The sequence below is a fragment of the Cyanistes caeruleus genome, chromosome 3 (genome assembly GCF_971803275.1).
Source record: "Cyanistes caeruleus chromosome 3, bCyaCae1.hap1.1, whole genome shotgun sequence".
NCBI classification, from domain to species: Eukaryota; Metazoa; Chordata; class Aves; order Passeriformes; family Paridae; genus Cyanistes; species Cyanistes caeruleus.
The window spans coordinates 63,331,194-63,347,587 of NC_141703.1; the positions used below are offsets into that span (position 1 = coordinate 63,331,194).

At 40.6% G+C, this 16,394-nt stretch overlaps 1 protein-coding gene across 5 annotated transcripts in view; it reads right to left on the reverse strand.

The window, feature by feature from the left end:
- Positions 1-3,320: 3,320 nt before the first annotated feature.
- Positions 3,321-16,394, reverse strand: part of ATP7B (ATPase copper transporting beta) — a 36,866-nt gene continuing 23,792 nt past the window's right edge. For 4 of the 5 annotated variants that reach the window (XM_023945747.2, XM_086881398.1, XM_023945691.2 and 1 more), the window contains 8 exons: positions 14,698-14,880; positions 12,967-13,165; positions 11,645-11,791; positions 10,414-10,556; positions 8,410-8,613; positions 8,182-8,299; positions 7,289-7,391; positions 3,321-5,400 (listed from right to left, as the gene is read on the reverse strand). In XM_023945747.2, the coding sequence (XP_023801515.2) occupies positions 5,136-5,400; positions 7,289-7,391; positions 8,182-8,299; positions 8,410-8,613; positions 10,414-10,556; positions 11,645-11,791; positions 12,967-13,165; positions 14,698-14,880 (1,362 nt within the window). In that variant the 3' untranslated portion in view covers positions 3,321-5,135. Of the gene's footprint in view, positions 5,401-7,288; positions 7,392-8,181; positions 8,300-8,409; positions 8,614-9,760; positions 9,823-10,413; positions 10,557-11,644; positions 11,792-12,966; positions 13,166-14,697; positions 14,881-16,394 lie in introns of all 5 variants that reach the window. The other variant, XR_015284669.1, reaches the window with a different exon arrangement.

Genomic DNA, 16,394 nt, shown 5'->3' on the forward strand with positions numbered 1-16,394 from the left:
CTTCCTGAATCTCGGCTTGTCAGAGGAAAAAGAAAGCGATTTCAGCAGACACACCTGTGCAATTTAGGATTTGCTTAAGTATCAAATAATAAGAAGTACCAATTCAGAATTCGAGGCAAACAGACACTAGCCCAAAATCTATTACTGGGCTATATATTTTCAGACCAAAATTTTAGATATGAATTAAACCATCCCTTTACATTTTTCCCTTTGCTGGTAGCCAGCAGTGAATGTACTGGATCTTCAGATGCTTTGCAGATTAAGGGGTTTCTGTGGCTTGGGCTGGACCTGCAGTGACATCTCGTGGTCCCCCACGAGGTGAGGTGCTGGCTGCTGAGTGGCACAGCCCCCCCGACCCAAACCTCACCCCGATGCCCCCGGAGCACAGAACTGCTCTGCCCTGAGCAGCACAAACCTCCCTGGGAACTCACCTCCACCGGGGCTGGCTGAATGCCTCGGGGGAAAACAACACACGCCTCCCCCTGCCACATCCCCTCACCTGCAGCACCAGGGGACACTTCAGAAATCATCATTTGAAGCATGAAGGTAAATCAGTCATGAAAATCAGATCATTGCACAAGAGAACCTGTGGGCGGGCTGTACTTGCCTGCAAAGCCTTGGTGCTTTTAACTGGAGAAAAAGAGGGGAGTTAATGTGTCTCCTCCTGTGCTTATGTCTGTCTGAGACTCACATGTGAGCAGGATGTTTTGTGCTTCACCACTTCTTTTGTTGTGACTCTCGAACAATTTCCCACTGGCTTGCTATTGGCATCTTAGCAGGGGAAATTAAATCCAGCATTTCGGTGTTATCTGATTTCACATCCCTGCACACCATTGTCTAATTTCACCACCTACTCATTCTTTTTCTTCACACATAAGTGCATTTAGAGAAAATACAATCCTTGAACGAATACTTAGTCAGAGAAAGGTTGTAATCAGCTCAGATAGAAATCAGACAGCTTATTTGCTTGGGAAAAAAAGGGGAAAGGAGGAGGAAATGAAATGGAATAATTTCTCTCCTGTGAACTTAGGGCACCAAAAATTTGTATGACAAAACTATAACAGGAGAAGAAAAATAGTTGAAAAACTTAACAGGCAACAGTATTCCTGAGCTATTGCACCAAAATTAACATGAAAATCAAAGATCTGATTCATTAGATGTCTTCTGTGTTCATTAAAAAAGAATTGAAAAGTTACAGCAGAAGACTCACAAACTTTTCCCAGAGCAAAATAACTGGATGTCCCCTATAAATCGTCAGATTTATCACTTACCATCAGATAGGCAGCAACTGAGTTGTGCTGGGACAACATGTACAAGGCAGACACCTAAGATCAAAACTGGGGTTTGAAAAGTTGCTCCGTACTGTCTAATGCATCAAAATATGCATCAGGAGCTCCAGTTTAACAAGAGCACTTGATCACAAGTGTCAGGACTACCAACTGTATTTCTTTTTCTTGACAATGTATAACTATTCTAACTTTCTCATAGACATTTTTGCCTTGGGGGCGTTGGTTGATGAGAAGTTTAAAGTGACCCAGCAATGTGCACTCGCAGCTCAGGAAGCCAATTGTATCCTGGGCTGCATCCAACACAGCGTGGCCAGCAGGGTGAGGAGGGGAATTCTGCCACTCTGCTCCACTCTGTGACCCCACCTGGAGTGCTGCATCCAGCTCTGGGCCCCCAGCAAAAGAAGGACATGGACCTGCTGGAACAGCTACAGAGGAGGGCCATAAAGCTGCTCAGAGGGCTGGAGAACCTCTCCCATGAAGACAGGCTGGGAGAGCTGGGGTTGCTCAGCCTGGAGACAAGAAGGCTCCAAGGAGACCTTGGAGCACCTTCCAGTGCCTAAAGGGAGCTATGAGAGAGCTGGAGAGGGACTTTTGACAAGGGCATGTAGTGATTAGGCAAGGGGGAATGGATTTAAACTGAAAGAGGGTAGGTTTACATTAAATATTAGGGAGAAATTCTTTACTGTGAGGGTGGTGAGGCACAGGTACAGGTTGCCCAAAGAAGTTGTGGGTGCCCCTTCTCTGGCAGTGCTCAAAGACCAGGTTGGTGGAGCTCTGAGCAACCCAGTCTAGTGGGTGTCCCTGCCCATGGCAGGGGAGTTGGACTAGGTGAATTCTAAGGATCCTTTCAACCCAAGCCATTCTGTGATTCTAAGATTTATGCAAGTTTCACAGCCATTTGAAGCCTAAGACATTATGCAAATATAATGAGCAAACCTTTTTCAGTTAATTTCAAGTATGAAATAAGTCAAGCTTACTTCTGGTTCTTCAGCACTTCTTGTGAGCAGGATAGTGTGGTCAGTTCTCTACTCCAGTAATTTTTTGGTTCATATTACTTTCACAGAAATAGGAGAAACCCCATCTGGGGTGAAGGTCAGGAGCTGGTGTAGGGCAGCTGCCTGCCCCAAGTCAGGATTCACCTCTGGCTAACATTTTATCACCAAATATGTGCCTGATTGACATGTGCATCTGAAGAGCCCCCACCTGCAACCTCTTCCAGTGCTCCACAATCTTTCCTGTTACACAGGACTAGTGAGTAATCTAAATATTCTTTGGCTCAATAAGCCTATTATTTTCTTGTTCCAGTCACCGTGAACATAAAAGACATTGAAAAGATGAAAGGAATAAATCGTTCTCTTTGTGTCTTGAGACTTGTATTTCCTTATGGTATTCCGTAGGCAAACCTACTCAGATTCCTTCGATCTTCTTTTATTTCTCATTCTCATACACCTACCTTCTCACGTTTTCTAGATTTCTGTTAAATCTCATTGCTCTGAATTGTTTTTTCCTAACAAGCATGACATATACAACCTGCTACTTCATAGACCTGCTACTTCAGCTGGTGCCTCTCCAGAGCAGAACAGAATGAGGTATTTTGTCATATGGGTGATACAGTCTTTATACCTCTCTATGTTCCTCTTCATTTTGCAGCATCTCTGAGTTGTTAAACCAGGTCACAAAACAAATGCCAGACAACTACCATATCTTTTTCAGCCATACAGCTGAAAATACAGCTACCATATCAGCTGCACTGACCTTTAATTCCTCTGTGCTCTGTTTGCAAAGTTTCCTGGTTCTGTCCAATTTCCCAGGATGATTTTGAATCCTATTTCCACCCTTTAAAATGCTTGCAACCTCACCTGTCTCAACATGAAACAACACTGTCTTTTTTTCCCTCTTGTATATCCTGCCTGAAACAGATCACAAAACAGACACAAAACCTTGTGCTATGCACCCTGCAATCCAACAATCTGTTTATGTTCTTTTTATTCTGAACCCCTCAATAAAAAAAAAAAAAAAGACACACAATTATTTGTTTGATTTTTTTTTTTAAAAAAGCAACATATTTTTACTGTAAGGACTGGTAAGAAAACACAGAATAGCAAAACTTCAGACCCTCTTTCCCACAGGGACATGCATCTCTGGCATGCACCTTTGAAAAGTGTGTGGAAAGTGTGTGTGAACTGCGTGAAAAACTGTGAAAGTAATCTCTACTTATATAGAGTTTTAAAACTGATTTGAAATTCTATTTAAGACAGTGCTGAGAAAATAAGAGGACCCATCAAATTCTTTAAGAACAATTCTTTTCCTCTCCAACTTGTTTTTCATTTTTACATTAGGAGAAGCAGGATTTGAACCCATCTTAGAAATAGCTCTATATTTCAGTCAATGAAAAGAAGTAGTTATTTCATGTTGTTTAGCAAAGTATTTCCTCTTCTTTCAGTTTCTAAACTAGACTATAAAACTCTGCTTACCTCAGAGTCCACAGCTGGACAACACAGCGCTCTGGGACTGGATCCAGTGCACCAAAGCAGTTGATTCCTACCATCCTGACTCTAAAAAGTGTTAAGGGGTGAATCTGACATCCACAGGGATAAAGTTAATGCAAGATTTGGTAAAGATGTTACAGCAAAAAAATGGTTACCCAGCACTTTGATTTCTCATTGAAGTAAAGAGGGGAGATAAAAACAATACAAAACATAAATACAAATTTAAATTACAAATTTTCTTAGTTCAGATCCTGTCATTTATTCATATTATGGCAAATAGAAGCCCACTTTAAGGCAATTTTTTCACCTTTTTAATTTAAACTTAGCTGCATTTTAAGCAACCAGCAAACTGGGGTTAAGTTGTGCAATAAGCTCACTCTGTTCAGCTACGCTGGAGTCACACCAGTGCTAGATCTGCTCAGCTATTCCAAGGTAAATACCACCTTTGCTCACACTGGCATAAATCCTTCACTCTGTCAGAGGAAAAAGACAGACAACTGGCCAACTCTAAGGAGCTTCCCCAGGGTCCAGCAAGGTATCTTGGATAACTGGGACCAGGAACCAATTCTGCCCTTATGGACTTCAATAGGAATGGACTGGTTCCTGGTGACTTAAAGGAGTTTGTCCCAAACAGGAATATCTGTAAACATAATGATGACTCATAGATCTCCTGTGCAAGAAAAAGGGGAAAAGGGCTTATATGGAGCAAAAGGGAAAATCAAAGAGAGTAATAGAAACGTGCATCAAAAGAATGCAATACTTCAAAGCAAGTGAAAAACTTTGAAAAAGACTTTTCAGAGAGTTATAGCAGGTGAAACAACAAAGCATTTTTGGCCCCAGGAGATGTCATGGATCCTAAATACAAAGTGGTCTCACAGTGACATGACTAGTTAGGATTCTGTGTAAAAATTCAACTTCTGACCACAGAATTCATTTTGCCATTGCTAACTTCATTTAGATACAAATCAATATTTGGCAGCTCTGAAAATACTTTTACTTCATGTGGTCTTGAAGTAATAATGTTTTAAAGAGTGAAACGTATGAAATTTGGTTCCTAGCAAAGAGTCAAAGAGAAACTCTTTTAGACTGAAAATTACAATTTTACATTATTACACTAAATTCTGTGTGCAAACAAGCCAGTTCATTATAGTGCCACAGATTATTTCCATGACCAGAAATAACTGGTGACCTGAAAAAAATCCACAATCCATACAACCCAACACTGAGCTGAGTTGCAATAGTCTTATGAGCTGAAGGAATACTTCACTTACAACACCGAAGCTGTTGATGAAATAAGTCAGACCCTCCCCTGACTGGGGAGGAGGAACATTTCCCCCTGTACCAAGAGTCCAGTGCTTCAGATGTACTGCTCTTCATCTGCTCCATTTATGAGCAATGACCACTTGCCCCCTTCCTCCTCAATGAAACCATTGCGTCTCGGCAGCCTGTTGGAAGCCAAGGAAGAGAGGGACACTTGGCTAGTCTGATCCCAAGAAGATGGTTTGGAAGAATCCCTCCTCCTGTCGTCCATTCCAATGTGAACACTGATTTGTGAAGGAGTGAGTGGCTTCATGCGGCCTTGAGCTTGTGCCTCGTAACTTTCTGTGTCTGGCTTCTTGTAACTAAGAAGAGAAAGGGAAAATACATTAACAACAAGAGGTCAACATCTGGTAGAAGCATCTGGCACTAGAACAAATCAGAAACTTCTGCTACCTAAATGTATTGAAAGTGTTTATATGGAAAAAATAACTTTATAGATGAATTACACATGTTTAAATTAAGTTTCCTATATAATACTTCACAAACAATTAATTTGTGTGGTGTCAAGAGTGTAAGGGTCTCAAAAAACAGTTACAAAACAATAATTTTTATTACTACTTGAATTTTGAGCCTGACAATTCTCTCAAAACAAAACAAGAACAGAAGGATAAGGGAAGATGATGGAGAAATGCAGAACACTCCTCAAGATGTTTCTGACCTGAGTTTTCAGTCATTCAAGACCACATACCACTGATTGAGGACTCTTCTGTTGCATTTAGGGACATGGTTTAGTGGTGGACTTGGTGGTGCCAGGTTAATGGCTTTTTTCAATGATCTTAAAGATCTTTTCCAACCCAGATGGTTCCATGATTCCATGCACTTCAGGCACAGCATTAAATAGCTAAGAGTACTTGTCATACAGCATTAAGACATTTCAATAGTAAAAGAGGGACTTTCAAAGTGAGGTTCTTTAACAAAAAATATGAGTTTGCTGGATTATTAGAAGGTTCATAGAAGACAATTACAGGTTGAATGGACTCAATGACACAAAAAATCACTTTCTGATTCAATGTATACTAAGTCAAATCCCAGCAATGGCAAGAGTGCGTGGTCCTCTTTGCGTATATATGCACTATTGTGTTCTTTGGAACCTGAAGTTCTATTCACCTGATCTGAAGCTTCAAGAAAGATTATTGTCCTAAAGTGTACACATTTAATACAGCTTCCATAAGTCTGAAGCCAAATATTTTTTATGGGGTTCTCAGTATCTACCCAAAATGGCCTGTGACGCTCAATACAATCAGCACAAGGTCAAAAGAAATGGAGAATTAAGGAATCCCTTTATGGAAATTTCTCATCCTTTGGATAACTATACACTGAAACCTTTTAGGATGAAAATCCTGTAGTGGTTGGGCTGATTCTGCAAACAGACATATGTATGTATGTCTTTTGTATTTATATATAAATATTTATATGTATATGTCATTGAGCATTTGCAGGATTAGAAACATGATGTAGAAACAGGTTTCCTATATTAGTTCATACTATACTGTACTATACTGGAACACACAGAAGACCCCAGCTACAGTAAATATGTGAAGGTTTGGACCAGTTTCAGATCATGAAAAATCTTATTCTTGAAAGGTGTTTGCTTTTTATGCTGTTTAGAATAGGTCCATTGTAACTGCCAAAAAGGGCACCCAAAAATGTAACATTAAAATGAATAGAACTTGAAAAATCTTGTTGTAGATCAGAAATTGGTTTGCTTCCAAAAGAATAAAGAAAGATGCTTTATCTGCAGCCAGGTGCCAAAGAGTATATACACTGCTTCCCCATTTCTCTCTGGCTAATTTAAATAGACAAAAATAAAACCCAAACAAGTACAAATATTTTTTAAAAAATCTACTGTTACATTATGGAGAATTATCTTTCAAACTAACTGCTCATTTGATGAACAGCAAAACCTCCTGATCATTACTTGGTATTAAACTAGATCTCCACCACATGGGCCCAGGTGACATCCAGTCACACTTTTAGCTGCTAGTTAAAGCATAATGCATACTGTCTTAGTCCAGGTAAATTCATAATAGTGACACCTGTCTCTTTTGAAGCCAAGGATTAGACAGAACAACCCCAAGCTAATGGACTTTCAGGTACTTTTAGGTGTAGAAAGCCCAAAGGAGTGTCTCACTTGAGTCCCAGCCTCAGTACTGCCACAGCTCCCCAGTGGATAAACACAGGACAACTTGCCATTTCAGCTGCAGGGAAGACAGCAGGACAGACACAGAAGAAGCTGCCATTGCAGCTGATCCCATCCAAGGCTGAAGCACGAGGCCAACAGGCATGAACACACCTAGCAAAAACACAACATATGGACATGAGCCAGAGCTGCACATCCCAGCACTCCAGGGCATTTCCACCCCTGCATTACATAAAACAGGTCAGCAGTTCTACAACACAACCTGCTGAGACCTCCATAAACACAACTAGATCAATATATGTATTTACTCACTTATTTCTAAACATGTCCCTTCCATTGCAAGGGATGACCTTTGCACCAATATGGATACAAGACTGCAGCCACAGGGTAAGACTATTTGTCCCTTCCAGATATTCTGCACATATGGAACACAGCAAAGGCAACAGAAAGACAAGGCAATAGTATGGGAAAAGGAGAGAGAAGTTACTCATAAACAAAACAAGGAATGCTTGAAGTAAGTTTTAAGTAGGAATTTAGAGCATGAGAAGATGTCTGACAAAGGCATAAAGAATACAAGCAGTAAGAGAGAAAATGTGTGAGTCAGGGCAGATAAAAGAGGGAGCACCCAAAAGTAGGATGGTACATCTAATCAGAGCTGGGTTTGGATATACAGAAACTAATCCTCAAGTACTGCTATATGAAAAAAGAGCATAGTTTTAATTTCATATAGAAGTATTTATTCCTAAGCAAAGCAAAGAGAAAAAAGCAAAGAGAAAAAAATGCAGAAAAAAAAAAGTATCTATTTTGCCTTCCTTCTACCAAGTTTTAAATAATCTAGGAACCTGTCTTTGGTTCCTTCAGCAGGGAATCAATCCTACAGGAGGCACCACAGAGATCAACTGTGATGCTGTTTTTGACAAGCTGAGTTCTGGTAGTCACATACCTGCTGCTATGGGTATTCCAAGCATATTATAAATTAAGGCAAGAATCAGATTTATTCGTATTCTTCGAACTGTTCTCTTGGATAAGTGAATACTGGCAACTACATCCAGCAAATCATTCTGCAAGAGAGAAGAGCACGGAAAGTTTTCCACATGCAATCTTCAGAAAACTAAACCAAAATGAAGAGTGTCAGTGATAAAAGAGGACAGGCCAAAACTGTAGTGCTCACCCGGATAAGGACAACATCTGCAGCTTCAATGGCAACATCAGTGCCCGTTCCAATTGCTATTCCAACATCAGCCTTGGCTAGTGCAGGGGAATCGTTGACTCCATCACCAACCATTGCAACCTTCTTCTTTCCGTTTTGGAGTTCCTGGACCTTTGCAACCTTGTGAGAAGGAAGAACCTCCGCAAAAACTTTTTTGATCCCAACCTACATATGCAAAGAAAGACACCCCACTGGTGACATGCTCCATGCTGGAAGGGAGAGCCATTTGCTGTTCTAGGTGAAGGGAAAGCAGGAATATCAACCAAAGTGATTTCAAACAGACAACTGAAGAGCAACAAGCCTTTGGCATAAGAACAGGATTGATAACAGCACCCTCCTACTGTAGAGATGCTGGCAAACCATACTCTGCCCTTAGCACGATGCCCTGCATGGCTTCTGGAGCTCAAATGCCCTAGTAATAAAGATTTGTCCTTTAAATACCTTCAGGGGTGGTGACTCCACCACTTCCCTGCTCCTGCTGGCCACACCATTGCTGACACAGGCCAGGATGCCATTGGCCTTCTTGGCCACCTGGGCACTGCTGGCTCAAATTCAGCTGCTGTCAAGCAGCACCCACAGGTCCTTTTCTGCTGAGCAGCTTTCCAGCCACTCTGCCCCCAGCCTGTAGCACTGCAGGGGTTGTTGTGGCCAAAGTGCAGGACCTGGCATTTCACCTTTTTGAACCTCACACACCTGGCCTCAGCCCATCAATCCAGCCTGTCCAGATCCCTCTGCAGAGCCTTCAAGCAGATAACGCAACACACAAACCATGTGTGATCAAGCAGTTGCAGCAGGGGAACCACACAGACAACAAGTCTCAGGGCGATTATAAAAATAAAGCAGATGGCTGGCTAAATGCTTCTACCCATCCACATCATAACTTATGTGGAGTTGCTAACAATGGCTCTACTGTTGTAGTTGAAGAACAGATGAGTGTATTAAATAGTGCTGGGATAATACCCTTTGTTTGGCTGCCTCACCAGGCAGAAGCTTTTCACCACATAAGACAGAAGCTCTCTTTTTACCTTTTAAGTCACATTTTACAACATTTTTAAAACTGCTTACCATTTCTTTCCATTGGAAAGTACGTTCCAAAAATTAAATGAAAATGTAGGTTGACACGAACTAAGCTTGTTTAAAACATTCATCTGTGCTCCTGGAACCATAAATTCAAGCTTGTTGCTGAAAGACTTTTTTCCCTTGACAAGGGAAGTTGAGTGGGAAAGCACTTTACCATAACAGAACACAGAAGTGAAAGTATGAAACCCAATAGGAGGAGGGTTAAAGCATCACACGGAGAAACAAAACAGACCTCACAGCACAGAAGAACGTGCATACCACAGTGCTGGCTGAGTCAGCTGTGTGGTGGGATACCTGAGGAAAGCAAAGTGGCACATGGTAAGATTAGAAGTAGACCAATGCAAAGGGAAAGAGGGAAGTGAAGACTGAGAGGATAGAAACATAGCAATGTAGCAGTAAGAATCTGACTTTTCAGTTTGAGATGGAAATCTCATATAAACCCAACCTCCTTTAAACTGTTATGCTTCTTAACAATAATTCGAATTTTGATGTTACCCTTTAAGATAAGGACAAATCCACACTGTGGATCCCCTAACTGTGTCCAGGACTAGACCTTCAAGGAGCTTTGCTTCATCACTAACCCAACAGGTCTGCCTTTCAGTGAAGGGAAACAGGAGGCATTCAGCAACCAATTACTGCAAGAAGCTCCATTACTCTGGAGAAGTATTAACTGCATGTCTTCAGTGGGATTTTAATGCAGCCACTGGCCTCTACTATGTCATATTGACCTGATTTTCAATCCAGTTCAAGAAAAATTTGGCTTCCTTTAATGTATCCAGGGAAACTGCAGTTCCAGGGAAACTGAAGCTCCTGTTTCAAATTCACCGGGGCAAACAGAAGTCTTAGGACCTCATCGTGCAGCTTTTTGAAACACAGAGCAGATACCTGAGTAGCAATGGCTTTTGCAGTTTTCCTGTTGTCCCCTGTTATGAGCACCACGTCTATCCCCATGCTCTGCAGCGTGTGCACAGCAAGGGCTGCCTCCTGCTTGACAGTGTCTGCTATTGCGATCATTCCGCACAACACACCTGCACGAATAAAAACCCCCTGTCAGAGAGAGCTGTGGGACCAGGCAAAGTGGCAGCAAGAGAACTGAGCTCCCCCTCCATCACACAGTGGCAGCTTGTGAAATAACACATTCCTAGCAATATTCACACTCATGTCTGCAGCTTTCTCACTTATGGTCTCTTCTTTTTATCATTTGGCTGTTTCAGATAAAGCAATAAACACCTTTGATATTTAGGGATCAGGAAGATGAGGAGGAGAGTAGTTTTTAAACAAGCCTGACTTCTATGTTTTATGGTATGGACAAATATGGTAGTGGGTCAGAGAAAGTGTTGGTATTTGTGCCCAGGTCAGATGTTGAAGTCACTCCTCCCAGAGGAAGCATATAGGGTTGGGTTTTACATCCCCTAGTCTTTCAGGGTTGGATATCTAGTAGAATTACTTTCATTGAGAAGTCTTGCATCTGCCTCCCAGTACATTGGTTCAAATGTGCATCAACACTTCCTTCCCAAGCAAATTCTTTTCAAAATTGCTCTCTAGGAGCACCAAGAATATTTGCTCAGTAAACTAATCACTGGCCTCATTTCAAGTTCACAGGTGTGCTGGCAATCTATCACCATTGCAATAATTTCTCAAATCTAGGGATCTGGGATCTCTTTCTGCATGGCATGGAACAGAACCCCCCTGGCAAAATTCATTTAAGTCTAATCCATTATACTTGACTGATCTAATGAATCACCATGTTTATTCACTGCATATTTTGAAACCAGTGATGTGATAGGTTGGTCCATGGTCCTTAACTGATGTAAATTAAGGATTGGACATGGCACTGTATTGGCACTGTTTGTTTGAATAATGATCCTAGACAACAGGGGGTTCAGAAATTAATTCTTGAATTAAAAACTACACAACAAAACCTTATAAACACTGTTCTGTGGTAAAAGCTTCTTTTAAGAACACCTTGATACTTCACAGTTCAGAAAAGTTCTGAACTAAAAGATTAGTAGTTTCTTGACACTAAGCCAGTGATCAACTGCTTCAGATTGTTTTCATCCGTTCTGCAGTAGGATTGACTCATATTTGTTAAGTCACCCTAAGGAAGAGCAGTTACCATCTATAGCCACTAGTATGGCAGTCTGTCCTTTCATTTCATGGTCTGTCATTGCATCATTTACATCATTTGTAATATTCAAGCCATTGCGTCGCATCCACTCACGATTTCCGATCAACACCAAGTATTTCTGAGAAGCTGACGGACCTTTGTGCACAGACAAAAAGAAAAATTAGCATCTCAAAAGCTGTGTACACAAGCAGAGAAGAGATGTTTGAGGAAGACAAGTTAGCTGGAGGCACTGCCTGAAGACAGCCTCATAAAAGTTTTCTCTTTCAGGACTCAATTTGTGCCTGTTTACACAGAGAACTGCATCATGAACTTACTGGAAGTACTTGTTCATGTTTGTCTTTGTCAGCTGGCTTTGTTTCTCTGAATAAGTGCAGTGCATGATTTTAGTAAATGCCATCCTGCTTTGTTCTCACAACTAATGACTTCCAAATAAAAAGGCTATTTCTGACAAGAAAAAAGTAGTGTAGTTCTAACAAACAATGCACCTCATTATGAATTCAATCCAACTTCACAAGAATCATATAAGCAGGTGAGAAAATATTACATTAGCACCATTCAAAAATGGCACAGTTCTGATGATTGAAGTTCTCCTTCTATTTAATTCTTCTAATAGCTTTCTCAGAAAGGTCAAGAGCACCACAGCCTTCTGAAGAGAACTGATGAGCTCCTTAAGGAAGGCTTTAAGTACCTTTTCTTTCTCTCCTACACTACCAAATAGCAAAGTGGCTTCCAGAGAGTCTGAAACAAATCTGAATGTATTGCCTAATGAAAAATATCAGGCACTAAAATCAGTTTGCAGATATAGGACACTTTGTTTTGCATCTGTTGAATAGCCTTGGGTTTGGGGTTTGTTTTTTTTTCTAATTAAGTGCCTTGAGAGATATATGAACAGGAAACAAAAGGTCCAAGTTAATATGGAACTAAAGGGTAGCATATGAAAAGTTGCAGTTAAGATAATATGTGTTAAAGGTAACTGCTCTAAATGGGAAGATAAAGGCAAACTTTGCTGTCTGCTGGACCATCCTTCTGTCCAAAGGGAGCATCACTGGGTATGCCTTATTGTCTGTGTATTGTATGGAATTTTTAAGTACCCATCACTGTACCTAATTTAAGTTTCTGAGTTGCAGAGAGAGATCAAGAGTTGAGGAGAGAGCTTAAATTTTTGTTAAGGCACATGTTTGTCCCTCCTGTTCTCTGCCTTCTTCTGCCCCATATCCACCTTTTTCTTGTGCATAGCCTGGTAGGTGGTTGGTGCTGTTGATTCATTCTCCCTCATGTTACAGCTGGCACAGGGGCAGATAATCACTTACCTGGTGATTCCAAGAGTGTGATCACTGCATTATCTCCCAGAGGAGCACTGCTGTCCCCACTCCTGTTAGCATCCAGCTTGTTGGGACCTTCCTCAGCTGTGCCAAGGATGGCCTCAACTCCTCCGACCTTGCAGCTGATACCACAGCCTGGGACTGCCTGGAAGTCAATGCAGTACCCCAGGCTCTCAGTGCCAAGCTCCTGAAGATGTAACCAGAGGCCATCATTAATCTGTGCTGCCCGTGTGGGGTACAAATATTAGATAACTCTTACCAAAAGGAGCTCATTCCTCCTCCTGACTGACTAACCAACTGAAAACTAGCCTGGACTATCAGTAGCACAGAACTAAAAATAAGGATGCTCTGGGTGTGCTGTGGCTTAGACTTCTAGAAAGGGGCAGCCATAGAGATTACAGCCAGGTCTCATCCCTAGAGCCAGCAAACCTTAAGGAACAGCTTTTTCTAGTAATCTGAGGATGAAAAAATGAGATTGGTGGTTCATGACTTCAGCCAAGACTAGGAACAAAAGAGAAATATTTCAACATTAAGCCATTCAGCTTCTAAAAGATGCAACTTCTAATTAACCTCACAGACAATTGGCTGTGGTGTATCAGACCTTTTGTATATATGTAAGAGTACAGTGAAAAACTGTATCTAATTCCTGGAGGGATCTGTCTGGATGTTAGGGAAACTGGGTTTTTCTGTTGAGTTAGGGAGAGAAGTCAGTAAGTACCTTCAAGATGAGATAAAGGGATTATCAGGACTGATGGTCCCAGTTACAAAAAGAATGTAGAAAATATTAATTGGTAAACAAGTTATTCTGGGTTGTCTCTGGAAGCTGGAACTATATGTAGCTTTCAGTGATCTTAAAACACAGGCATGACAAGGCAGGTGGTAAGAACATCAGCCAACAGTATAGCATGACAATTCATGTAAGCCATGATCCAGTAATAGCTGCTGCATGGGATGACTACAGAACTGTCAGAACAAATTTTAAATAAAAAATGTAAAATACAAGAAAGGCAATTGGTTCATTGCTTATATTCTCTTTTTCCTTCTATATTTATGTTTTTACTTCTAAATTTTATCACTGAAAGATATAGCAAATTTGATATATATTTTTAAATTATTTTTCCTAAATCAATTAATGATTTTTCTTAGCAGATGTATTTTTTTTATTTACATAGCCTTCCTATTTTTGCTATGACTTGTGTTTTACTTCTTCCTGAAGCTTGAGGAACACATGACTTATACAAATGACCTCTGAGGATATGTAAAACTTGCAAAGACTTCAGTAATCTATTAATTCATTTGTGAAACTCACAAATAATACAGTTTAATATTCAAGCTTTAGAGCCTTTTGCCTAATTTATTCAAATGAGCAAGTGACTAATAGAAGTGACTATAGTCAGGTAATATGAAATATCATCATACACATTTGCTTCATGATGTTATTTTAATTATTTCTCCTCCATATATTCCTTATTTTCTCATTAGTTCAAGATAAATTTAACAAGATCTTTCTTCAGAACTCCACATTGTTACCAGAAAAGCACAGCTCAAAATACACGGTCTGGTAATGTCCAGACCAAGATGCACAACCATGCAATCTCCTAACTTTCCAGCCTGTTACGGTTTAGGCAGGCCTTTTCCTGGGACCTGATCATTTGGTACAACACTGCAGCATTTTCACAGATGCCTTCAGACCCTGGATGAAAGAGGAAGGCTAAGTACCTCTTTGCAGTACTTAGTGACGGCCATTCCTAAAGGATGCTCGCTGCTGGCTTCTGCTGTACCAACAACAGCCAGTACCTTCTTCAGGGGGAGCACAGCTGTGTCTCCCATCAAAAGCACCCTCGTGACTTTTGGAACTCCATAGGTGATGGTCCCAGTTTTATCAAACATCACAGTCTTGATCTGCAAGAAAAAAACACAGTTACTGCCTAAGCCCTGCAGGCCTGTATGCATATGGCACATAAATACAGTCAAGACTTTAATAAACAGCTGACTATATCCACACAAAGACAGAATAAATCCACAGAAGCCGGGATTCCTGTAGGTACCTCGAACTATCTGTGCAGCAGGCCTCCTTATACTTTCATATTCATTCCTCATAAAGCTACAAGATCGTCCTGTGCCCATATCAGGATCTCAGACAGCAGTGTAATTGTAGGACTGAGATGCATACACAAAGGACAGTACATACATTCACATGCAGGATTCATGTAAAGGCACCTTAACCACTTTTACCACAAGGTATGTGATGCAAAGAAGGCTTTTTTGAATGAAGTTCTGAACAGTTAACAATAACACTGAGGAAAGAGGACTCAGGAAGTGGTTTGATGATAGAGAAGATGTAAAGAGTGCAAGAAGTTCAAGAAACAACAACTTAAGCAAAATCGATGTCATGCTATTCACTAAACTCAGCCATCACTTGTCAGCCAGGACAATGGGTCTTGAGGAATCAGAAATGAACCAAGAACTACAGCCCCACATATACTGGAACCCAAAGATAAAGTCAATTCTAACCCTGAAAATAAACACAAACCCCCAAAACTTAGCAAAGTACTAAGTATGGCACTTCTTCCATATCCAGCTATTCCAACACACCAACCTTGCAGAATCCAACAGGTCACCTAGTTTTCAAAGCCCTGACCATAGCCTTGCTTGGATCCAAAAGGCAGAAATTCCCAGCATTAATTATTATTCTTTTTTATTTTTTTCCCAGAGCCTTGGAAAAACTTCTGGTCAAGTAAGAACAAGAATTATCAGTCTGATTAACTTGCTATTACCATCCTCCCCCCATAAAATGTTCTGCATGTGTCTAATACAGCCTATCACAACATGGTTTTGATTCGTTTTCTTTTCAGCAGCTCTGGACATGTCAAACCTCTTTCTCCTTCACTTCTTCCTCCTCTTTGCATAATTTTGATGTCTTTGAAGATTTTTTTTCTGCCTCCCTTCTCTCTTTCTTGTCTCAAAACAACTCCACAAATACAACTCCAAATAATTTTCCTTTTTTCTTTCATTCTGCATTTTAAACTACTGATCATGAACAATAAGCATTTCACAACAGGTCTCAGAGGAAAGGAAAAACCCAAGTGTATTATCGGGCTCTTTTGCAGAAGAGGTAAACAAAGTAAAATCAGAAACCTCTGAGACCATGAAGAGGATTAGCAACCTCACAATCATGAGATTGTAGAATATGTTGGCTCTCAACACTTTGCTGTGATTACTTTGAAGATATGATTTCTCTTCTTAACCTTAACAAGCAGCGATCAATTAAAGAGAAAAAAATGGAAAAAAAAAAAAGAAAAAAAAAAAGAACAACTTTCCACAGTCTTTCTTTGGACCTGCAGGATTTCCTGAGGAATTATATTTCATGTAGCAATAGCTGGGTAAGCTACAAAAGTACAGAATAAACTATTAAC